This window comes from Apteryx rowi, unplaced genomic scaffold (assembly GCF_003343035.1).
Source record: "Apteryx rowi isolate R43461 unplaced genomic scaffold, aptRow1 scaffold_343, whole genome shotgun sequence".
NCBI lineage: Eukaryota > Metazoa > Chordata > Aves > Apterygiformes > Apterygidae > Apteryx > Apteryx rowi.
In genome coordinates this window covers 965,220-989,762 of record NW_020449897.1, presented here as the reverse complement: position 1 = coordinate 989,762, position 24,543 = coordinate 965,220, and the positions used below count along the sequence as shown (strand labels likewise).

The 24,543-nt window shown below is 45.4% G+C and overlaps 3 protein-coding genes across 8 annotated transcripts; 1 reads left to right on the top strand and 2 right to left on the bottom strand.

Moving 5' to 3' along the window:
- Positions 1-1,389: 1,389 nt before the first annotated feature.
- Positions 1,390-11,743, bottom strand: TEX33 (testis expressed 33). Of its 3 annotated transcripts, XR_003254691.1 has the most exons (7): positions 11,135-11,743; positions 8,883-8,958; positions 7,589-8,232; positions 6,933-7,080; positions 5,572-5,682; positions 5,068-5,366; positions 1,390-1,491 (listed from the first exon to the last, which is right to left on the bottom strand). XR_003254691.1 is itself a non-coding variant. In XM_026072481.1 (6 exons), exons 1-6 carry the CDS (start codon positions 11,141-11,143, stop codon positions 5,281-5,283), a joined length of 1,074 nt encoding a protein of 357 aa, XP_025928266.1. In that variant the 5' UTR covers positions 11,144-11,743; the 3' UTR covers positions 4,607-5,280. The 3 variants fall into 3 exon arrangements, 2 of the variants coding, with proteins under 2 accessions (XP_025928266.1, XP_025928265.1); XM_026072481.1 differs by lacking the exon at positions 1,390-1,491 and having other exon boundaries at positions 4,607-5,366; XM_026072480.1 differs by lacking the exons at positions 1,390-1,491; positions 5,068-5,366; positions 5,572-5,682 and having other exon boundaries at positions 5,709-7,080.
- Positions 11,744-11,838: 95 nt separating this feature from the next.
- On the bottom strand, positions 11,839-20,800 carry LOC112969312 (thiosulfate sulfurtransferase). Of its 2 annotated transcripts, XM_026072482.1 has the most exons (3): positions 20,040-20,800; positions 18,260-18,331; positions 11,839-12,328 (listed from the first exon to the last, which is right to left on the bottom strand). In XM_026072482.1, exons 1-3 carry the CDS (start codon positions 20,623-20,625, stop codon positions 12,030-12,032), a joined length of 957 nt encoding a protein of 318 aa, XP_025928267.1. In that variant the 5' UTR covers positions 20,626-20,800; the 3' UTR covers positions 11,839-12,029. The 2 variants fall into 2 exon arrangements, with proteins under 2 accessions (XP_025928267.1, XP_025928268.1); XM_026072483.1 differs by lacking the exon at positions 18,260-18,331 and having other exon boundaries at positions 20,040-20,788.
- Positions 20,801-20,960: 160 nt separating this feature from the next.
- On the top strand, positions 20,961-24,081 carry MPST (mercaptopyruvate sulfurtransferase). 3 transcript variants are annotated; one of them, XM_026072487.1, is made up of 4 exons: positions 21,137-21,226; positions 21,892-22,540; positions 22,828-22,937; positions 23,139-23,229. In XM_026072487.1, exons 2-4 carry the CDS (start codon positions 21,946-21,948, stop codon positions 23,169-23,171), a joined length of 738 nt encoding a protein of 245 aa, XP_025928272.1. In that variant the 5' UTR covers positions 21,137-21,226; positions 21,892-21,945; the 3' UTR covers positions 23,172-23,229. The 3 variants fall into 3 exon arrangements, with proteins under 3 accessions (XP_025928271.1, XP_025928272.1, XP_025928270.1); XM_026072486.1 differs by lacking the exons at positions 21,137-21,226; positions 22,828-22,937 and adding an exon at positions 20,961-21,052 and having other exon boundaries at positions 23,139-24,081; XM_026072485.1 differs by lacking the exon at positions 22,828-22,937 and having other exon boundaries at positions 23,139-24,081.
- The last annotated feature ends 462 nt before the right edge of the window (positions 24,082-24,543 follow it).

Sequence of the window (24,543 nt, the reverse complement as noted above, 5' to 3'; positions counted from 1 at the left end):
TGCTTTCTTCTTCTGTATTGATTTTCTGATGGTTTATCAAGTTGAATCAATTTGGAGTGTGGGCAGGTAAGTGTCAGCACCAGCACAAACAAGCAAGCAGGAATGAACAGCTGAGAGCAGAGGGATGGGTGGGAGACTTTCAGCAGCAATGAGCACTTATTTCAGCTCAGCTGTCTTGTCTAGCTGCATCTGACATGCTATTTGGAGATTCCCAAGCTGGCTTTAAATATGCTTGTTTGGATATCCAAAGCACTCTAGGCACCATGGAGTGCCACACAGGGTAACACACCTCACCATGGTTCTGGGCAAATCAGTCTGTTCAGCACTCTGTGACTTCAGGTATTGATTGCTTCCAGGAGCTGAGCTCTCTCATTGAGAGCTATCTCAGTTATCTCTGCACCTTTCAATGTGTCACCTATCAGAAAGTGTTTGCCTCTGGCTGTGCTGTATCATTTGGCAAAGCAGAGAGGAAGATGAAAGGGGATTACCATGTGTATGTGTTCACTTGGCATCAATCAGATGTCATCTGTTTCACTGCATTACACAATGCCAACTATTTTGCATTATTTAAGTGCTTATAAACATATTATTTGAATTTGTAAAAAGTGTATAAAGCGATTACTGTTCTTCACGGCAAGAGACAAACAACACTGTGGCACAGGACAGTGGTGCACCATTAAGACTTTTCCAGTCCCTTCCTGGATCTTCCTTAGCCTTTCATGGATAGCAAAGGGCATTTGTTCCAAGCTGTACCAGAATTTTGTACTCTGTCTGCCCAGATATTAGAAAGAGACCTGTAAATTTGTATGCTGATTCAGCCCTTATATTAAAATCTTATATCTGTATTAGCTAACTGCCCTGAATTTTCTGCTTTTAGTATGCCAAACAACGTCAGTAGATTTCTCTTCAGGTCCATTGATTCTGGATTAGGACTTGCTGCAGGCTCAGAGGACAGAGTTTATTATGTACTTGGAGTCATGCTGGTCATCAGTGCTGTATGCAACATGCAGAACAGGGTGGTGCTATAGAACCCTGCTGTTTAGCTGAAGCCAGAGTGCTGTGTGCAAAGACAGGGACATCTTGTACTGATGCACAAGGAAATCCACAGGGAGATTTCTACACATTGCCATTTGGCCAGTCTCCTTAGTTTGAAAGACTTGCGCATGTGCCTGGAAATATCTGAATTCCAAATGGTTAATTATTGCTGGTGGAAAATGATTATCACATGATAATCACTAGTTATATTTTAACTTACTTCACTGCTTTTATGCAGTCAGCTTATTCTCATCTAAGCCCAAATGGATAGAGTGGTGTAACAATCCTAGTTCTTTCCTAAAGCAGTTCATATCAGGAAGCAGCAAAACATCAGTCTTTTAAAACTGGGAAAGCTTGGGAGCAGAGGGGAAAGATCAGGGCATCTCCCTTTCCAGACAGGTAGTTTGTGATTGCTGGGCCAACCTGGTACACTCTGTGGGGCTGGAAGGCAGGAGCCTGCAAGAAGAACCATTAGATACTATCAGAAGAACATGTCAGGAATCCCCGAATAACCCTGGATGTACTGCAGCATTCAAGCCCTTGGGTGATCCTGAGTTATTCTTTTGATATACTCTCTGGACTTCAGATTACATGGACTGTATGGTGGAGACACATGTTTCTCTCTAAGAAACATTTATCTGTAAGGTGGGGGAAGGGCTAACAGGGGTGAGTACGGCTTATGAGAGCTTCAGTAATAGTCCAGTCATACCAGGGAGTGACTTGCAGACTGGAGAAGTCCAGGGACTTCTTGTAGCTTTCCTGTTTCCTTTAGGCGGGATGACTTGGTTTGTATTTGCATTAGCTTGGCCTGCAAATTTTGTAGGCTTTGGAGAACACCCCAACACCTTCTCTTCTCAGGTGAGTTTCTATTTGTTTGCCTAGCATTACTGCTGCTATCTGCCTAGGCAAGAACTTTCCATGAAAWCCTCCAAGTGACAGACATAACAACAAAACCAGAACTGTGAGCGGAGAAATTTCCTTTCCTACCCCATATAGGCATCTGTTGCCAACCATCTGGATTTGCCCCGAGCTATTGCATGGACACTGTTTGATGCCTAAGAAGCACAAAAGAATCTGAATTCACCTGCAAAGCATCAACAGGCATCTGGTTCTTTGCCTGGTGTGCCTTGCTGCTACATACCTCCAGCTCTGAAGCTGTGTGAGAGTTTTACAGCCTTTGGGGTGGAAGAGGTAGGCAGCATTCAGGCTCTTGGGTGACCCTAGTTCATTCCCTGTGTATCCTCTGGGTACAGGCATACCTCGTTTTATTGTGCTTTGCTTTATTGCACTTCACAGATATTGTGTTTTTTACAATTGGAAGGTTTGGGGCAACTCTGCGTTGAGCAAGTCTATCGGCACCATTCCTCCAACAGCATGCACTCACTTCATGTCTCTGTGTCCTGTTTTGGTAATTCTCGCAATATTTCAAACTTTTTCATTATTATTATATCTGTTATGGTGATCTGTGATCAGTGATCTTTGATGTTACTATTGTAATTGTTTTAGGGTGCCATGGACCACACCCATATAAGACAGCAAACTTAATCGATAAATGTTGTGTGTGTTCTGACTGCTCCACCCACCAGCCATTCCCCCGTCTCTCTCCTTCTCCTTGGGCCTCCCTATTCCCTGAGACACAACAATATTGAAATTAGGGCAATTAATAACCCTACAATGGCCTCTAAGTGTTCAAGGGAAAGGAAGAGTCGCACATCTCTCACTTTAAATCAAAAGCTAGAAATGATTAAGCTTAGTGAGGAAAGCATATCGAAAGCTGAGACAGGCCGAAAGCTGGACCTCTTGCACCAAGCAGTTAGCAAAGTTGTGAATGCAAAGGAAAAGTTCTTGAAGGAAATTCAAAGTGCTACTCCAGTGAACATACGAATGATAAAAAAGCGAAACAGCCTTATTGCTGATAGGGAGAAAGTTTTAGCTGTCTGGATAGAAGATCAAACCAGCCACAACATTCCCTTAAGCCAAAGCCTCATCCAGAGCAAGGCCCTCACTCTCTTCAATTCTGTGAAGGCTGAGAGAGGTGAGGAAGCTGCAGAAGAAAAGTTTGAAGCTAGCAGAGGTGGGTTCATGAGGTTTCCGGAAAGAAGCCATCTCCATAACATCAAAGCGCAAGGTGAAGCAGCAAGTGCTGAGGTAGAAGCTGCAGCAAGTTATCCAGAAGATCTAGCTAAGAGAATCAATGAAGGTGGCTACACTAAACAACAGATTTTCAATGTAGATGAAACAGCCTTATATTGGAAGAAGATGCCATCTAGGACTTTCATAGCTAGAGAGAAGTCAATGCCTGACTTCAAAGCTTCAAAGGACAGGCTGAGTCTCTTGTTAGGGGCTAATGCAGCTGGTGACTTTAAGCTGAAGCCAATGCTCATTTACCATTCTGAAAATCCTAGGGCCCTTAAGAATTATGCCAAATCTACTCTGCCTGTGCTCTGTAAATGGAACAACAAAGCCTGGATGACAGCACATCTGTTTACAACACGGTTTACTGAATATTTAAAGCTCACTGTTGAGACCTACTGCTCAGAAAAAAAGATTCCTTTCAAGATATTACTGCTCATTGACAATGCACCTGGTCACCCAAGAGCTCTGATGGAGATGTACAACAAGATTATTGTTTGCATGCCTGCTAACACAACATCCATTCTGCAGCCCATGGATCAAGGAGTAATTTCAACTTTCAAGTCTTATTATTTAAGAAACACATTTTGTAAGGCTATAGCTGCCATAGATAGTGATTCCTCTGATGGATCTGGGCAAAGTAAACTGAAAACCTTCTGGAAAGGGTTCACCATTCTAGGTGCCATTAAGAACATTCATGATTCATGGGAGGAGGTCAAAATATCAGCATCAACAGGAATTTGGAAGAAGTTGATTCCAACCCTCATGGATGACTTTGAGGGGTTCAACACTTCAGTGGAGGAAGTAACTACAGATGTGGTGGAAATAGCAAGAGAACTAGAATTAGAAGTGGAGCCTGAAGATGTGACTGAATTGCTGCAATTTCATGATAAAAATTTAACAGATGAGGAGTTGCTTCTTATGGATGAGCAAAGAAAGTGGTTTCTTGAGATGGAATCTATTCCTAGTGAAGATGCTGTGAACATTGTTGAAATGACAACAAAGGATTTAGAATACTACATAAGCTTAGTTGATAAACCAGAGGCAGGGTTTGAGAGGATTGACTCTAATTTTGAAAGAAGTTCTGTTGTGAGTAAAATGCTATCAAACAGCATCACATGCTACAGAGAAATCCTTCGTGAAAGGAAGAGTCAATCAATGCAGCAAACTTCACTGCTGTCTTATTTTAAGAAATTGCCATAGCCACTCCAACCTTCAGCGACCACCACCCTGCTCAGTCAGCAGCCATCAACATCGAGGCAAGACCCTCCATCAGCAAAAAGATTATGACTCGCTGAAGGCTCAGATGATGGTTAGCATTTTTTAGCAATAAAGTATTTTTTAATTAAAGTATGTACATTGTTTTTTTAGACATAATGCTATTGCACACTTAATAAACTACAGTATAGTGTAAACATAACTTTTATATGCACTGGAAAACCAAAAAATTCGTGTGACTTGCTTTATTGCAATATTCGCTTTATTGCGGTGATCTGGAACCGAACCCTCAATATCTCTGAGGTATGCCTGTATTCCCTTCTATCTATCTGGTTTGCTGGGGCAGCCATTGAAGTATCATGAATCTTCTGACAAACCTGAGTTTATACACACACATACACATACAACCACACCCATACCTGTCCCCCTTCCTTGGCATCCTGTCTAGGTCCCACTTAATAACCCAGCACTACAGCTAGGTCACGGGGAGGGTGACATTCAAAAACCATGTTCATTCTCCCCTCACTTTCCATGTCACCCAGTGGGATTCCTGGTCCTACCTCATACATCCTACTCCACCTTATGTGGTGAGCAGATGAATTTCTATTTGGTCTCCTCTCACCACTGCATCCCTCTACACTGCAGGGTGTGTGTCTCACAACCCATTGAGGTTCAACTTACCAGTGACCAACAAAGCAATTTTTTTTTCCACATTCAGGTTTCTCTGGCATTCCGCTTCCAGAAGACCCCCTAATTGGGAGGAGAAGAGAGCACTACCAACACACCTGCTGTTGACACCTAGCAAGCAATTGGCGGAAGGCTTATATGGAGGTTTATTGGATGGTTGAGGAAGAAGATCCCTTGCTGAAAGCTACAATCCCTAACCTTATTCTTCTAAGGCTTGCCTTTGTTCTTCCCATATTTCTCTTCAAATGCTTTCTGCAGGTTAAGATTTAGGGCATTTTTCTGATGCCATCTCCCTGTAAAGAAGGCAAATCATAGTTCAAATACAGCTCCCCTTCTAACAGTATTACTCCTCAGGGATTTTTCTAGCTGTAGAGCTGCTCTCTCGTGAAAATGCCAATATGTAGTCCCCCCATTTGCCCATACCCATTCTTTATCCTTGGCAAAAGCAGCACCCATCTCAGAAGTTCAACAATGCATTTTTCCTGACAGAAGCCATACCTAGCTCATCAGTCCTCCTTCCATGCCAGTTCTTGGGATCTCTGATTGCTTTCTGAATTACATCGGGGGTGTAGGAATCTTTCATCAAGCTTTTGCTCTCCAGTGGGCCACCTGTAAGGAACAGCAAATGAGGAATTGTACGCAGAAACCACTGTACTGCAGGCCTGGAATTGAAGCAGGTGAGCCACACTAGCAATTTCAAAGGCACAGGAAAAGGTTTGTGCTGACTTTAGTATCTTTTATTAGGTGTATGGCTAGGTGCTGAATAACAGCTTCACCATCACACAGGCAGGAGCTGTGTTTGTCAATTTATCTGCTTTTAATTCTGAAGTATGAGATACACATAGAGGGTACTGCACACTATCGTCTTTATTTGTATCCCAGTGCCCTTTCTTCACTCAAGTATCCACTTAATCTCCTCTTGAATCCCCTCATCCATGTGAGTAACTTCCTATTCAACAGTACAGCTTCACAAAAAGCACTATCTTACCACTCAAGGCCTTCTTGAGCTCCTTTTCTGCCGTGATGCTTACAGATAGCTCCCACTCACTAGCCTCTGACTTCTCTGTTTAGCTCAACTTTTAGCCATCTGGGGGGCTTTATTATCATCTCTCATTCTTTCTCACCTTCCTTTTTATTGTACTCTCTCCTTGATGATAATGCCTTTGAGCTCCCTGGAGCAAGATATCCCTCTCTCCTGTGTGACTGCACAAAGCCCAGGACAATGCAGTTTTCAATATTCAGCAAGTTTCCTAGGTATTGTCATGGAACGTACTGTACAAGGATAAGGAATCTGACTCATGGTGGTACATGATAAGCTTCAGTAAGAGACATTTATTTCAGAGATTCTTGGATACAGTGGCAACAAGAATGGGATGAATGCTTTGTTCCCCATATTTGCTTAAATGGAGAGATCTCTGGGGAGTGTGGAAAAAGAGGGAAGACATTTCAGAACCCCATATTTCTAAAGGTTTTGATGAGAAAAAAAGTCACTATTGGAACTGGAGGTAACATGGGATTGGAACTAACAGGGGACTTTCAGTTGCAAATGCTGTTCATTGGGGAAGTGCTGGACATGGAGGATGGAGGCATGATACACCCTCACTTCTCCCACCTTGACAAAAAAGAGTGGAAGAGAGAAAACAAAGGGATGGAATATGTAGAAAGGGAGGCTGTAACTTTCATTTCCTCAAGCACTACAGCCTGAGAAAGGAGTGCCATGGATGGAAGGGGCAAGAAGGGTAGATGAGGGATACCTACCATCAGACCTCTACCCAAACCAGTGCAGATACTCAGGGCCCAGGCCCAGTGTAGATGGGCCCAGCTTTGAAGATAAGGCATAGGTATGTGCATCCCCTCACCTTGGAAGATATTTGACCTCAGGTTAAAACCCAGCTGGTAGTAATCAGCAAAAGATCCAGAGGTCAGTGGGTTTTGTAGCATCTCAGTGCGGTCGCTGAGCCTTTTCTGCCCTATGATTAATCCTGCCTTGCACAGAGCCTGCCGTTCCTGAAAACATGAACAACATGGAACCAGTTTCAGTTCACACTCCTTAAGTACACCAAACTCCTTCTGGCATTTCCATCCTTGTATAGGCCTTTGAGCTATGACTAATATCCCAGATCCAAGTCCGTCCTTGAGTCAGCAGCCTCTGTAGGCATTGTAACTGCATGGGCCAACTGACACTGGTGCAAATGGGTGCAAATTAGAAAGAGCTGATGGTGTTTGGCCCTGGACTGGGTCCTGGTACCACACTGCTTTGCCTTGTTGAATTGGGACTCTGTTGCTGACTACAGGGACCTTATAAATGAAAGGGGGAGGGGAAAACAAAACAAAAAAAAAGATGGGACAGGCTGTCTGTGGAATGTGACATTGCACCTCAGTGTGAAGCCCAAATCTATTCCCCTAAATGTCATCTAGAAACTGCTTATATTGCACCCACTCAGCCCTCCTGCTACATCATAAAAAGAGCCTTCAACCTGCCCCAAAGGACACATGAAACTGCTTCCTCCAGTACCTCTTCACTGCTGGCAAGTTCATCTGCACTGACAGATTTATATTTGCCGTTAGCATGGATTAAGGCGTTTCTCTTCTCCAGAAGAAGCTTCCCCTCTGCTTTCACATCTTGCCCTAATGATGCTAAGGACTCTTTGGCACTTAATCTGCAGTGGGTTTCCTTGGCCTCTTTGTAGCTGGCCTTGGCAGTCTTCTGGGGAGATCCAGGCACCCTAGACCCTAGTGTTCGGTGCTGGCCTGCTGCTGGTTCTTTGGCATTTGAGCTTGGTTTGTCCTCTGCCTCCTTCTGCCTGGATAGTGCAGAGGGGCGGAAACTGCTGTTCCTCCCTCTTAGTTCATGCCCCACCGCTAGGTCTTTGGTGGCAGAAGTATCTCCTCCTTCCTCTTCAAGTCTTCTTGAATGAAGATCCCGCATGGAGGGAGTTTTGGCCTGGAGATTCTGTTTGCGGTGGCTTTTATTCTGAACACACTTTGCAGAAGGAAATGCCTGAGATTTGACAGATGTGGAATTCTTTGCCATTCCCTGAGCTGATGAACCTTTGGAGATCTTCCAGGAGGTTCTGCTGGAACTCCATAGGGATGTTCTCCGGCTGCTGGGCCGTGAGCTTGCTGGAAGATGCTCCTTCCTCCCTTCCCCAGGTTCCACTTAAAGACAAAAGGAATAGCTCAATGAATTTGATACTATTTTGATGATAGGTAGTACCTTAAGTGAAGCTGGAAACAACCAGACATGTCATGGTGTCATTGTCAGATAATAAAAGAAGTATCAAGGGTCTCAAAGAGGGAAGGAAAAGAAAAATACCTAGCAGCATTATACCAAACTTTCTGCTCCCACTGAACCAGATGAAGGTTTCTAGGGAGTCTCAAATACTCTTAATAGATGACCACGCACAGAAATGTACAGGTAAAAATCTTGTGGTCAAATGTGCACACAAAGCTTTATATTTTCTTACTTTTAGGTGACCCCTCCAAACATATGTGAATGTGCGCTTACAGCCTCTGCCATGCATTGGTATCTGTTGAGGAGTTTACAGCCCAGCCTTGGCTTTTTGCACTTATGCAGAGAAGTAGCGAGACAAGTCCACCAGTAGAGGACACATTCTCAGGGGGACTGTAACCCATCAGCCCACAGACACATGAGATCCCATGCTCCCCTGTCTGTGTAGTTTTCACTCACACAGGGTACATGCGAATCTGGACATCATGAAGTAAGGGAGGCAATGATAATCTCCCTCACAAGCTATGTTGCAAAGCAAGCTCTGAATAAGGGACAGTTTTTTTGCTACCTTGCTTACCTGATGAACTGCCAGCCAGCACAGAGTCACTTTTTGCCAGGTCAGGTGTGGGGGGAGTTAAGGCCAGTGGCACCTCCTTGGAAGAGAAATAAATTCTGTGTCAGGCTCAGAGAAGGGAATGAAGAAGACTGTAGTCCTGCCCATCTGGCCATCTTTCTGAGATGTGGACTATTCTCAAGCAAATGTGGAATTTGCCTCCCTAGATCAAGATAGGGCTGTCCACACCTGACTGGGTCCTACAACCCAGAATCCTTTCAGATTAAAAAAGTGCAGAAGTCCTGCAGGATTTGACATTAACAGCCTGCCTAGGACATGGTCAAGCAGTGCCTCTAAGGAATACTGAGCTGCAAGGGTTTTTACAGGCAGCAGTGAAGAAACAGGCCAAAATGGAAAAAAATCAGTGAAAACTTCATTATCTATTCTGAAGCACCTACAGGTGCTTCAGTCGAGACTTCCATTCCCAGGTCTGCCATGTGCTATACAATTATAACAGCTCATTCCTTCAGTGCATTAAAGTAAGGCTAGACAAACATGGAGAGGAGGTAACGAACATAAAATGGCTGCACAATGCTGAATATGCAGAGGAAGAGAGATTGGTTGTGTGTGAGGTTCCTTCCCTGATTCTGGCAGCAACTATTCCCTGTTTTGCTTTGTTAGCTCTGCTGATGTGATTGATCCAATGCCTAGCCTTTGCAAAACCAGCTCTTGGGTTCTGCCTGTCTCCTGTACTTGGAAGAAGCTTATGCTCTTCCATGCGGAAGAAAAGTCTGCATATCCTCAGTCCTGTCCTGCTGCTGTTCTGTGTTCCTCATCCCAGTAGGACTCTATAGGCTTAGCTCATGTGAATCCATAATGGGTTACAAATGATGACATGGCCCACGATGGTGAATACAGGATTTGTGAACCTGCTGGCTCTGGCAGCAGTACAAATGTGATCTCGATCAGGTAAAGGCATATGTTTGCATTTGCTGAATTAGCTCATGATATGGCATTTATGCTTACTTTCTGCTCTTAATGCTGGTTACTGGAAAACAGACAACATCTGACAGGGCAGGAAGCCTACTGCTTTAAAGTTAACTCCCAGGAATTCTCAGGAATGATTTGAAACAGCAGCTTGTGTTTTACGCTGCACCAGCATTTTGCTGCAGCATGTCTGATGCAATACTGTGATCCTGAAGCTGGATTTACTCAATCAGTCTGACTCCAAGAGTCAGTGCTGCATGCTACACAAATGTAGTAAGAGAAAATACCTCTCCCAGAAAAAGACAAGGGCTACAAGAGATGCAGAGGGAGAGCCAGTGTGTGGCTCATATGGTAGGATCAGCTTCTTTTCGGTATTGCTTTTAACCCCTTTTAAAGAAGAACCAAAGATTTAAACATGATCGAAGTGCATGAATTTGTTCCTAAATAAACTCCTGTGTTAATTCCCACCTCCTACATAGCACTAAAATATGGTGGTTATTATTATTATATCCAATGGAAAGAACTTTCTCTCCAATCTGCTGTTGTAGAAATTCCTCTTCTCTCACTTCAGTGCACCTCTTCTAATTAAGCAGAATTTCTACATACAGAGGCAACATGCTAATCTCCCAAATCCCTATCATTGATAACTTTCATTTCCCTAGTTCCTCCTAGACAAAACAACACTGAAGTTCTGCTGTTGTTCCTACCTTCTGGTTTGCAATTGGATTTGATGTTATTATCACTGCTTATTGTTTGTTTTACTTTTGAGCCTAGGGGTCCTGTCCAAAGTCAAGGTACCACTCTGAGATTCTGGTATCTTCATGCCAGGAAGGACTCTTGGATCATTTTACCATCCTCCTGGATAACAGTTAAACCAACTTTGCAAGGGACAATATGCAGACATACCAGAAAAGACATATCTTAGTCAAAGAGCTAAAAATGATTAAACTTTTTCATTCCTTTTTCTGAAAAAACAAAATAAATATTTAGCCTAGCCCAACACCCTGACTTGACTTCTAGTCATCCCAGGCAGGGTACTGACCTCCTCAGACAGCTGTAGGAATTGCTATGCCATTCTCACCAGTTGCTAGACGTGGTCAAGAATGGTCTAATATGTCTTCCACATCTGGCTTGGCCTTCAAAATAGGAGGAGATTGCAGCAATTTTCTAGGCCTGAGAAGCCCCATGAGTGTCAAAGTAATACTGGATCTTTTCTTTTTTTTTCATGCTGAAGAAAGGATCTAGGTTTTAGCAAGAGGCAAAGCATCTTTCATTATCACTTCTCTCACCTGATTCATGATCTCTGATGAGATGCCAAAGTTATTCTTACAACCACACAGGTCCTGCTGAAGTCCAGGTATGGAGGTGGAATGAAGGGTAAACACCAGAGACAGTCGCTAGGGAACAACCCTCCCTCTATCTGTGAGCTGTAGTCACCATGGGAACCATAATAAACATGGCAGAGATCAAGGTCATCCTTGTTGATTGAAAAAACAAGAAGGAGACTAAAAAGCTCATGTCTCATAAAGCACCTGTGCCCAGAAGTTGTCATCACGTAAGCAGGATTTCTTGGAGGCTTTCATAACACAAACATGATCATCAACAAGACTGTCATTTTAGCATAACTGGGCCTCTTAGCATCTCTAAATGCTTCTCACAGGCTCAACGAGTCCCCTCAGAGAGGTAGGGGAAGGTGCGCACACTTTCCGCAGCAGAAAAGAAGAGATGGTTGGCTGACTAAAGGTCTCACATTGAGTCAATGACAGAGCAAGAGCTGGACCCTCCAGTGTTCAGCACCCAGCGCTGTATTTTAGCCCTAGATTTACACTCTTCATCTGTTGTGTTACACCATGGATCTGAGCTCTCACCAGAACACAGGAATTTCTGAAAGCCTCCAGGGTGCAACTTTCCCTCAAGTAAAAAAGTTGCCTTTCCCAACCAGTACAAGAAGGTCATGGGCCACAGAGAAGAATTAGAGATATTCACAGTTGCATCATCTTAGAAGCAGATTTTATTCATTATGAGAAACTAAAAGGTGGGATAAGAACCCTACTGATCATTCTTAGAAAAACTGACAAAATATAAACTAGCATGTTTTTCCTGTATTTCCACCTCCTCTCTTTCCCTGTACTCTGGGCTGGAGAGAACTGCTAGATCTCACTGCCCAAGGCAATAATTTTCCTTCTAGGCCTTGTTGCGCTTCAACTCAGAGACCTTGTACTGAGGTGGGGCACGATGGAACCACTCTGACCAGGAACCATCATAAACAGACACATCAGGCTTGCCACACAGGTAGGCTGCCAAGGCAATGTGGCATGCTGTGACCCCTTTGCGGCATGTAGCAGTCAGCGGCTTCGAGAGATCAACTTTCTTCTCCTGGAACATTTGTTGGATCTCCTCAAGACTCTTCTCATGGCCAGCTTCTGTTAGGAATGAGTGGAATGGTATGTTCACAGCACCAGGGATGTGACCAGATTCCAGGCCTGCAAGAGTGGACAGGAAAAGGAAATGTTAGCAGGGAGGAGTTAATGTAGGTGATGAGAGACACCTACAAAAGACACATTAAAGAGACACATCGCTGCAGGTGCTCCTAGTCTCTCTTTTCAAGATACTCATTTGTTTCAGGTGATGATGAAGATGCAAAGCAGTACAGCGCTAAGAAGAGGAAGATAAAGATTATTTGGCATTGCTAAGGTCAAATTTTCCAGGATATTTTGAAAACTATTACCCCACTGAAAGCAATGGGCAGCAGGAATTTAAAGGCCTTGGAAGACCTCGATGTGACAAGCATCGAAGAACCAACACAGAAAAGATCCTAACAAAGACGTTAATGGGAATTGTGTAAAGAGAAATGCGGCAGGATATTTTCTGGCCTTTCCCAAGTATGCCTGCTGTCTACAGCAGTGTAACAGAGCTTTCAGAAGCAAAAAATGTGGCTTGCGTGAAATTTGTGAAAGTAGTTCTCTGTTCACAGTTTCTTCCTATGTCACCTTAAGATCCTATTTCAGAAAAGTAAAGCAACCTTAAAGCCAGCCACATTACTGTTGAGGAAGGCATCCCAGGGCAACAGGGTCAGAGAAGCGAGAATTTAGATTCTGTATCACTTTTTGTCTACTCTGTGGATGAAATCAGCATGGGTTCTGTTTTTCTGCTGATATAACTGACCACTTCAGGCAAGCTGAAAGTTGGATCGCAACAACAAAGTCTTCAGAGAGAAGCAGAAATAAAAATGTGATGGATGAGATTTTCATTGTGCCCTTGAAATTCAAACTCTGTCACTATAGGCTTACTCAAAATCCATTACACTCAAAGGAAGTTTTTCCAATGACTTTGACAGGCTTTGAATCAAGCCTCAATGGAGCAGGAAACATTAAATATTAGGTTGAAAACGCATTCCAGGGAATGGTCCTAGCTAGGTTCGAACTTCTAAGGAGACTGCCCTGGGAAAGTTTCACTGAAATAGTAATCTCTGTTTCATTAAGAGCTTTTAATTTGCCCCAAACGTCAATAGGGTAACTGATTTCAGGAGACAGAGGAGAGATTGGGGCATAGAACCTTTGTCAAAGCCAAATGACTAAAGTGTACTTAGTCAGAGACTGGCTTTAGGCGTCATAATGACACTGCAGTTTCATCACTCCTGGAGACCACATCATAACAGAAAGACAAGGTTTTGGGGAATCATGAGTAGGTGATTTTTGTACAGTGGAGCAAAGACTGAGAGCCTAGAGACACCAGAAGCTGCCCTGAGACTGTTTCACAAAAGCTCTCCCTGTTCCAGATGGACCCTGTTTGCCTCTTGATTCATCCACTCCCAGTGCCTTGGAAATCTGACACTGCTGTCCACTAGCCATCTCATGCGTCCCTCAGGAGTGTTCAGCATTGCAGGGAAAAGTTAGGAGAACAACTGCTCTGACTTCTGGCTCTGTTTGGAGGGGTTTATGTTAAAAAAAGACAGTGTTTTAGACTGGTACTTTCACCATATGTTTTTTTTCCAGTTCCAGAAAACAACAGCTTATCAGTTCCTGTTTTTGCAGTACAGATAATTGCAAAACCCACTGTCATTAACACAGTGTCTGTGTGACAGAGGGAGAATTTAAAAAAGAAAAACAGGAAGAAAAGAAGGAGTGCAAGAAAACCTTTTTTGTAGTTCTCAGAATGCAGATCTTACCAGAAAAGGAGTTACAGACCTGGGCTAAGCTGTCATTTTCCCAGAGTCAATGGTCCTGATCCTCTACTTTGCCGAGGGATTTCTGCTAGGCTCTGCCGCAGTAATGATGATCACACCAACACAGACGAGTCTATGAACCACAGAGCAGTGGTCTTAAACTATCCCTCCATCCTAGAGCACAGGGGAAGTGTATCAAGATCAAGAAGGCCTGGAGCTGAACTAAGGGGCCCCAGTTCTTACTGGAAGAAGCTTGCCGGGCCACTGATTCACTTCTTAGCTGTTCCAGGCCCAACGTTCATGATCGCTTTTCTAGACTGTTCACACATCTTACAATAGGGGGGGTTGTATCCCTCCCTCTTATTGGAGACCACAAATCTTCAGTTACAAGCTGAGCAGATCTGAAAAGAACAGTCTCATTTTAGAGCATTTTTTTCTCTGACCTATAGGGAGACTTCTTTGCTCCAAAGATTCAAAAGTCTGTTGGAGCCGGAAAGATCAGTGCTTGTGGTCTGTGAGTGAAAAATGGGGAATTCTGTGGAAACAGCATTTATTCACGTATGCGGGTGTTCAGCTGAAAGAACTAGCTGACACTGCATAACTGCAATCACCTGGACTGCTTAAGAACTAGTGCTCTTGAGTGGTAGAGGAAATCTTATCAGCTCACTCCATGCTAGGACAAGAGCAGAGAAACACAGGACTGGAAGGCAAGGCTGGACACAGCTGGGATCTGGAATGGGGAGAGGATACATCCACTCCCATGTCATATAATACAGAGGATACTCCATGCCAGATTCACTTAGTCACCCTTACAAACTCCAGGAAGGAATCCTAGAGTTACAGAGCCTTGCTCCCAGCTATTACAGTAATCAGGTTATAGGCTCCCTCTCATAAAAGCATCCATCTCAGAAACAGTTTGAATCTTTGCCATGAGCCCTCCCGCTGAGGCACCACCCTGCTCAGATGAGGAGGAACATTCATTTCCAACTTAAGAGCATTGTGGTCAGACCATACACTGTTTATCCTTGAGCTAACATTGCCTTGTGGCTGAAACAGTTTTTTTTCATTTCTGGTTTCACTCCAATATATTTATGGCAAGCACTCAGCACTCCCATCAGCCATCAGGCCCTTAGCCTAAACCCAACAAGGTCTGGTTAGATATGCTCTTCACTGCCTAGGCTACCCTAGAAACAGTTCTGGGTGACCACTAGTCTTCTGAATAAGGAAGTGGCGCTTCCTAGCACCTTGACTGATAGACAGGAGGCTCATAACTGCTTTTTTCAAGGCCAAATCACATTTGTGGCTCCTGCAATCAACTAATTCACCCAAGTCTTACTCTCTTCTGTTGCTTCCAACTGTGGGAGCTCAGCTTGTAACAGAAACGCCTGCAACAAAGTATTTAGTGCAACTAGGTATTCAGCCTGCTCTCTGTAGCACTATACTTGCTATCATTTCTATCACTTCAGTTGGTAAGGTCACACCATACTCCCCACATGATCATCTAAACCTCCCCAAGGCTGTGCTGGCTGTGCCAGCCAAGCATTTCAGCAGCACTGCCCTATTTTCAGTGCCCTGATGATTCACAAAAATATGAAACAAAACATAGAAGTCCAATGACTGGACTCTGCTGATAACTCCTGCCAGACCAATAGATCTGCTTTCAGCATAGGCTGCTCTTATCGCCCTCACCTCCCTTTCAGTCAGTTCCTTGTGCTATTTGCCCTCTTCTCACACTAAATTAATTAATGCCTATTTAATATTATGTACAAAGTACATAAGTCCAAATGTATCAAATCTACCCCACAGCTGCTTGCAACAGCCAGAAGAAAGGATCAGACAGGCATGCATGTTCTCACTTCTCTTAACTGGCAAATCAATTCGGTTATCAAAGAAACATAGCCCTTAGTTGCAGTATAAGTTTAACAAAGTATTTTATTCCATTTTGCCTCCACTTCAAATACTTTTCAAGTTTTTTGAAAGTCTTTCAGTCTATCAAAGCTATGCTAATAGATTAATAGCTGCCCAGATTGTACTGCACCTCCCATCCTAAATACAAATACTAGCTTTGCTAGTGTTTTTGCCCTACAGAACCATACTCTAATGTGAGCTACTTATTAAAAGTCTTGCCTCATGGACTTGCAGCATCACATGACCAATTTTCAACACGTATTTGGGATGGAGATTGTCTGCCTCATGAATTTGAGCACATGGATACTTTTTAATTCCCTGTTTAGAAATGATCTTTTCCACTTCTCTCCCTTTCTTCTTACTATTCTTCCCCCTGTTCTATAGACTTATCCTCAGAAAAAAACAGTAGCAGAGTCAGAATACATAAAAAATCTTTCATCTTGAAACCCTGCTAACTCCATAACAACCCTATTTATTCTTTCTTCCCTTGTTTTCTTTTTATTCATTTTGCTCCAAAAGCTTTTGTTATGTGTTTTAATTCCTTTTGCCAAGTCTCACTCAGCTTGGCTTCTGGCAGTCCTCCCTCACACTTTGTAACCTCTAATATGTGATCTTCTACAGTGTTTAATCCCCTTCTCCACATCTGTTAGGTTCTCTGCTTAAATATCACTGTCTTTTTTCATTGGCTATTTATCTAGCTAAGACTAGAGCCCCCTCTTCTCTAGAATTCTCTAGAATTTTCCTTTTGCTTCTGATAAAAGCCCAGGCGGACTTTCTTAGTCAAAGAAGTCAGAGAGATGAAAGTCAAGTCAAAAAGATGAAAGTCTTGTCCATATTTAACTCCCTGACATTTTTGGAGTTAGCTGACTACAAATAGTTGTTCCCAACCAATTCCCCCTCCATTGTCTCCTTTTTTTATCTTTCTCTTTCATTCAAATTATATGCCTTGGAATGGACCACTAACGATCTCACCTAACCTACCATAAACTCACTGGAAAGAACACTTTAAGCTCAGTCCTGGCCAGCTCCCTGCAAGGCCCTGGCAGTTAGATCAATACTCCTTTGCTACCGATGTCAAAATACTGTGGGCATAGCCAGAACAGTCAATTCTTTATGAACCGGTATGAGCACAGTGCAGATCCTAGTGGCTGATGTTTGTCAAACTTGTCACACAGATGAACATCTTTGGATTGCAGACTTCTGTGAGATGAAACAGACTTTGATAAAGTCTCTCATTCTCCACATCATGCACGGGGTATTACTTCATGTACACAGTGGAGCTGGTCAGTTCAGACTGCACATACTGCTTACAGAAGACAGGGAAGAAGCAACAACATGTCATTCTCACTTCTGCCATTGAATATTCAAGCTGAGCAGAAGTTGTATTTGTGGGGCAGGGTGCAATTGAAAGCTGGGAAAACAGGGAAAGCCTGAAGAGTAGTATATGTGCAAGGAAGACAGGGATGGCTCCTGTTTTTGCAGTACAGATAATCGAAAAACCCACTGAGGCCAGTGAAAAGGAGAAATAAAAATAGCTGGAAGTCCATTAGGCAACTTAGGGTTTGTCTTTTTTTTTTTTTTTTAAGATGAAAGATGAATTTCTTGTCTGTCCCCCTTTTTCAGTTGTCTGTAAATCCCAATGTTTCTGTATGCATTTGTTCAGCCTGTAATTCCTGTTCCCTGTTTTCTGTGCCAAATACTCAGAGGGAATCAGTACTGGCACCCTCAAAAATTTTTTATGATCTGCCCTGATTAGTGGGATTACCTCAATTCAAGCTGGCTTCCTGGACCTGTACCCTACTGTGCCTGAGTGAACAGGCCGTTGTAGAAATCTGTTTGGCCACTGCTGAATCACAGCTAGTGAGCAGAGCTAGACCTGCGTTTGCTCTGTATTTGCCAGTTCCTCCAGTAACATGCCACTTTAACCACTCCGTACATAGCTCAGGGCTGCACACCTGAGGAGTTCATTCCCCCATACACAAACACCTAAACTTCTTTTTCATCCAAAGCAATGCCTGTATTTAAGAGCTATGAGACCTGACATAAAGATACATCCATCTTTTTCCATCCCCTGGCAATCTGTGTAAACCTCCTTGAACAACTGAAAATTAACCCTATATTATGGCTTATCTTAAACACCGCAACAGAGATCTGAGCCTCCACAAGATAGCTGCATAAAAATAAAACAGGGGCAGCTAATTCCTACCATAAGGAGCTTAAAAAAACAAACAAAGAGCGAACTGAAATTACTCTCTTCTAGAAATGAAGATCATGGAAGCGGAGAGATTAATTGACTTAATTAGAAAGTCAAGAGCTGAGACAATAATTAAACTGAAATTACCTGAGAACACAGCAAGTTCTTTAGCCTCAAGACCATTCTTCTTTTCTAAATTGCATGCAGCATTTCTTCTCCCTGATTGGATGACCTCTGTAATTAATCAGCATTGATTTCAAATTGTTCTTTTAGGTGTAAGCACTGCCTTTTACCCACTGCTGGCTGTTGTGCAGCTATTGGCTAGCTTGGTTTAGCAAGCTGTCAAGCTCTTGGGGAATGAGCATCTGCAGCTGGAGTGCTTATCCTGCTGGATGTGCTCCAGGAAGCAAAACTGGACCACCACAAATAAACTGTTCCATGCTGACTCATTTCAAAGGAAAAATCTGTTTTCAAGACATTGTCGGGGCTGCGGTATTTGTCATCTGGTGACAACTCCCACTTCGGGAAAGAGAATGTGAAGTCTATCAACTCCCAACAAGGAGCATTTTATTCACATCTTAAGGTTAAAACTCAAGCTTTACTTTGATGGGCTGTAGTAGGCGAAGAAACAGAATGAGCAATAAGCCTAACTCTCCATCCTTCCTTGTGAGAGTCCCCTCCATCACTCCCATTAACTCTCCCACCTTTTGCATTCTGTAGCACAGGTCAAGTGTGTTTGGGTGTTCACAGTAGATGCTTATGTGAACCATGTGTACAGATCCAGCACAGCCAAGCAGTCCTGAGGTTTGTCCATAGGAATTTATTTCAAGATCATAACCTCAGAGCTTGTTATCTGTGGGACAAAACTTTCACACTTGATGGCTGTAGAGCAGTACATACATAATAAAACACCCAAGACTGAATAAAAATCCACCTGTAAGGCTGAAGCACAGCATGGGCACAGAACCAGAGAAGCCTGTTGCACATCCACTCCTATGGAATGGAATTTCACTCAGATCAAGTAACTGTAGTTGGGTTTGTTTTTGTTTTTTAAACTCTGTATTTTTAAACTGTGTCTGTGACTCTGTTTTGGAGGGGAGGTTATTCTGTAATATACCAAGCCTTATATTTCACAGTAACAGCCTCCTTTAACAATCAACTCAAATTTCATTTCAGGAGTGCTGCTTTATTAGGTGACCCCACTGCACCGTATTTCTCCCACCCCTACTGCCTCCATGTACAGTATTCTATCAAGGTAACAAAATTAATCTTTGTTTCTGTTACCTGAGGCATCCAGAAGAAAGAGGGTGACAGCACATATGTTTGGGAAAGGTTTGAGGCCTTTCTTCCTTTAGCTAGTTAGATTTATGGCAAAGAGCCAAAGGACAAAGATCAAGTTAAGCAAATTTTCTATTAGCTAGGAATCAGAGAAAGGAGAAAAACATCCCTTGGGTTACAGTATTGCCTAAAAACAGCCTGGGCTTTTGTTGGTTCATTAAGCGAGGTGCCTGTATGAATACTGATAGTTTGTGTGCATCTGTTAGTGTTAGATAGGACCCTAAACAACCCCCTGGAAGCTCTTATGTCCCATGTTTGCATTCTGTCTGATTAACTTCTGCAGGGTGCGGGATGGAGGATCCTGGAGCCAACTGACTGCAGACTTCACAGTATTTCCTCTCCCCTATCATTTTCTCCTACAGCTTTACAATCAATTGCAAGAAAAAAAAAAAACTTTGAGTGCATGGGGATCTGAATGCTCAACTGTGGATCCCTTAGCACTCAGATAAATCAAGGGGTTAGGCTGAGGTGTGCCTGTACATCAGAAAAATGTGTTTACTGGCTGAGAGGAGTTGTTATGCCTGGACTGACATCAACAATCATTCTGCTCTGGTGCAGAGGGCAGGTCCCGTTCCTACTTTCTTTTTACCTTGGTCTAGTTCGGTTCCTCGGAATCGGCCCTCCGGGCGGGAATCCACCACCTGGAACTGCCGGGATCCCAGGTTCTCCACCATCTCCTCGAAGGTCTTCAGCAAGGCTTTATTCAGCGTGGCCTTGAAGACTGCCGGTGCCACCTGGCTGACCTCTGCCGTCACGGGGTGGCCCTCCTTCACCCAGTTCTTGAAGCCGCCGTTCAGCACGGAGACCTCCCTGTGCCCGAAGGCCCGGAACATCCACCAGGCGCGGGGGGCGTAGAAGGTGCCCAGCTTGTCCCCGTCGTACACCACCACGTGGGTGTCATTGCTGATCCCCAGGCAGCCCACGTAGTCGGCGAAGTGGGACTCGCTGGGCAGCATGAAGTCGTACGGGGAAGACTTGTCCCTGCACTCCTCAATGTCAAAAAACGAGGCTCCGGGGATGTGGCTCTCCCTGAACTCCTGCCGGGCGTTTCGCTCCTGAGGGGGGTACCAGGAGGCATCCAGCACCCGCAAGCTCGGCCCAACCCGCTGGGCCCGGATGGCCTCCGAGAGCCATTTGGTGGTGACCAGCGCCCTGGGGAGCACCTGCGACGCCATTTCGGGGGCCGAGGCTGAGGCTGCAGCGGGGCCGGCCAGGCCGCAGTCCCGGCCTCCTGGCACCCGGCCCCGGCCAATCAGTCGGCACGGGAAGGACGGGCCGGCGCCGTCTCCCTCCCGCGTAAGCTCCTTTTCCTCAGCGGGGCCCCGACGGCTCCGTTTCCCCTAGCAGCGGCCGTGTGCGCAAGCGGCTGTGCGCGCTGAGGGAGCTCGGGGCCCCTCCGCTGTCCCCCCCCCCCCGTTTCTGCAGGACGAGAGGGAGAGCGGGGCGGGGAGGAGCGACACCGGCCTTCCCCGACCGACCGACCGACCGACCGAGCGGGCTGCGCGGGCAGGGGCCGGGCGGCGCCGAGGGCGAGGGCGAAGGCGCAGCCCGGGCCGGGGGACACAAAATGGCGGCGGCGCCACGCTAGCACCTCCGCCGCAGGTGGCTGCGGGGAGGCGCGGCCCGGGACCGGCCCGAGGAGGCGGGCGGGGGCGGGCGGTGCGGCCCGGGACCGGCCCGCTGGGCGGGCCCTGGCTCCCGTCTCCCGGAGGCGGTGGCGGCTATGGCGGGCGGCGACTGAGGGCTAGCGCGGCTCGGCTGGGCCCCAGCGCGGAGGTATGGGGCGACGCGGCCCGGGCCCCAGCTGGCCCTGCACCTTCCCCCTCTTCTCCGCGGAGAGGAGCCTCGGCGAGGCGGGTGTCCCGGGGCGGCGGGGGGGGGGTGTCACCCCGGGAGGCTGCGCTCTGCAGTGAGCGTGAGGGCCACCGGGGCCCACCGAAGGCCTCGGCTTGACATGGTCTCCCGGGGGGGTGAGAGCGGTGGGGCTCTGCCTGCAGTGCCCCCCCTCCCCCGGCTGGGGGGCTGTGCCTCACCCCAAGGACGGCTACCTCCCTGCCTCCCGCTTGGAGACTGTTTCCCAGGGCCCTGGAGCAGGGGTTCCCAGGGCCCTGGGGCTGTCCTGCTCCCCTCTCATTGCCCTTAGTGTAGCTGAAGGTGTCTGGATGGGGGGGAGGGGACAAGGTGGGCTCAGGGCAGCTGGGCCAGGGGCAGGACTCAGCCGTGGCAGCCCCCAGTCAGTGCAGGGTTTGTGCTGAGCTCTGTGAAACTCATTATTCCCGGGACAGGAGCACTTCTGACCCCTCACTGTAGACTTAGCCAGCACTTCAGTGTACTAAGTATGAACACTGGCCAGAAAGTCTTTGGCCCCAAAATACATCTTCGTCCAGTTGCTTTCCATAAAGCTGGTCTCTAATTTACAGCTTTCTTCCTCTTGCAATCAGGTGAGTTCAGAGAAGCCCCAGAGATCACATAACCTTGGCCAGAACTTGTGAGCAATGTCGCAGCAGCTCCTCTACCGTGCTCTGGTGTCTGCAAAATGGCTATCAGAAGCCATCAAGTCTCAGCAAGCTGGGCTGGCCTTGAGAATCGTGGATGCATCCTGGTATTTGCCAAAGATGAAGCGTGACCCAAAGAGGGAATTCGAGGAGCGCCATATCCCTGGTGCAGTTTTCTTTGACATTGACCAGTGCAGTGACCGTACTTCACCATATGATCATATGCTGCCTAAGGCTGACGACTTTGCTGAGTATGTGGGGAAGCTCGGTTTGGGGAATGATTCCCATGTTGTGGTGTATGATGGCAGTGACCAAGGTCTCTTCTCTGCACCCCGGGTGTGGTGGATGTTTCGGGCCTTTGGACATGAAGCAGTTTCCCTTCTAGATGGTGGCCTGAAGAACTGGCAGCGAGAGGGGAATCCGCTGAGCTCTGGAAAGAGCCAGATAGTTCCCTCTGAGTTCCACGCCTCCTTGGACAAATCTATGGTGAAAAGCTATGAGGACATCATAGATAACTTGGATTCCCACCGCTTCCAACTAGTGGACGCACGCTCTGCAGGACGGTTCCGGGGAATAGAGCCAGAGCCCCGAGATGGTAATATGCCTGCTGAGACATTGGCATCATAAGCAGGGGCTTCATTTAGGGTGCCCACAGGCTTGACTCCTGTAGAGACAGTGAAGGGAAATACAGTTATCCTGTATGTATCCACCTGTCTTCCTAGCCCTTTGACTAGCTAGTGCTGCTTTTAGTTGAAAACTCGCTTAGGAGCAAGGAAAGACACGTGTTCTTTCTCATGAAGGGCTGGGGTGGGGAAAGTAGCATTCATACACCTCAGAAGTATTTATTAGTCTCTTCACGTGCTGGTACTACTTTCCCCTCAGAACCTGGGAAGGTGCTTCAGTCAGTGACTCTGCAGAGCAGATTGCTGTGGTGCAGGGGAGGAAGAAGAGAACTTCATGACAGGTTTTTCTGTCTACGTGGTAACCTGAAGGTTAGAGCCATCATTCCTGAGGGCGGTGCATCTAATCAGTAATGGTTGTCTAGTAAAGCAAACTTTAACAAAAATAAATATTTATTTTAACAAAATACACCAAAAAATAAATGTTTGTCCAGTGAAACAGAGAAGAGGTTTTGCAATGGACTCCTCCCAGACAGTAGAGGTTAATTCCTGTCCGTATTGCTTTTTCTCCAGGAATTGAGCCTGGTCATATCCCTGGGTCCCTGAACATCCCCTTCACTGATTTCCTCACAGAATCTGGCTTAGAGAAGACCTCTGAGCAGATCCGCAGTCTGTTCCAGGCGAAGAAGGTGGACCTCTCAAAGCCATTGGTAGCTACGTGTGGCTCTGGGGTCACTGCCTGCCACATTGCTCTGGGGGCATACCTCTGTGGCAAACCAGATGTGGCTGTGTACGACGGGGCCTGGGTGGAATGGTACATGCGAGCACAGCCTGAAAATGTTATTTCTGAAGGAAAGGGAAAGACATTGTGATAAGTTGCTTCATCTTCCAGATGTGCAGATAATTTGCCTTGAAACAGGATTTGGAATAAATGGATTTAGCATTCCTTGTAGAGATAAGTGTCATAAAGTGAAGGTGTTAGGTAACAAACATGGGTGCATGGTGTTTAGGCACCTTCTCCTTCCCCTATCACTAGTGTGTTGGAGCATAAAGATGTCCTCTCTTACAGTATCAGATGGAAGGGAGAGAGTGCTGTTAGCAGTGTGGGGAAATAATTGAGTCAAACCAGCCTCATGACTCAGGACAGTCCACCGTGTTTACTCACAGGATGGTCATACTTGTATAACTGTGCCTCATGATCATGCTCTTTGCCTGGCTGTGAGCATCTGGATGCCTGTGTCCTAGAATCCACCCATGTGGATAATGGTCATTTTGAGCACAAAGCCTAGGCAAAATGCATAGCTGTTGTAGGAGTAACTATGACTTCTAGTTTGGCACTTGATGAAGTTAGAGATTGGTCTGGATTTCTTCTTGTGCTTGGAATCTTAACTGCAATGTGCGCTTAGCTGGTTTTGTACCCTGATGACCCCAAATCCTTTTTTAATTAAAAAAAAAAAAGATTCTAGGATTAAAAAAGATTAAATAAATGCATTTCAAGGCCTTTCTGCTGAATGGAGCTTATGTGGGTGTTGCTTGGGTGTTAGTCTTTCTTATGAAATCAGTTTTTATGGGCTCACCTTTTCTGATGATTTAAGTGAGATGTTTCCTTCTTCCTTGAGTAGAACGACTTTTTCTTTCCCTTGGCAAGTTCTGCGGCCCAGACACAGAACTTCTTCTCTTGGGACACTGCCACTTTCTTCCTTCCAGTCTTTTGCGCATTTGCTTTTTGGCCTAAAACGGAGTCACAGCTCTGTTCTTCAAAGACTGGATGCCAGCTCACATGGTGAGAATTGGGTTGCATGAGTGTTGCTATTCCTTCCATGAGACATATGTTATGACTTTAAAGAACTTGGGGGGACTGGAACCTACAGAGGAATAACCCCAAATGGCAGGCATTTTTCCCCAGGACCATTGTCATATATTTGAGAACCGAAATCTCCCTAAGTGTCCCTGCCAAGGTTGTTCAACAATTTCTTCT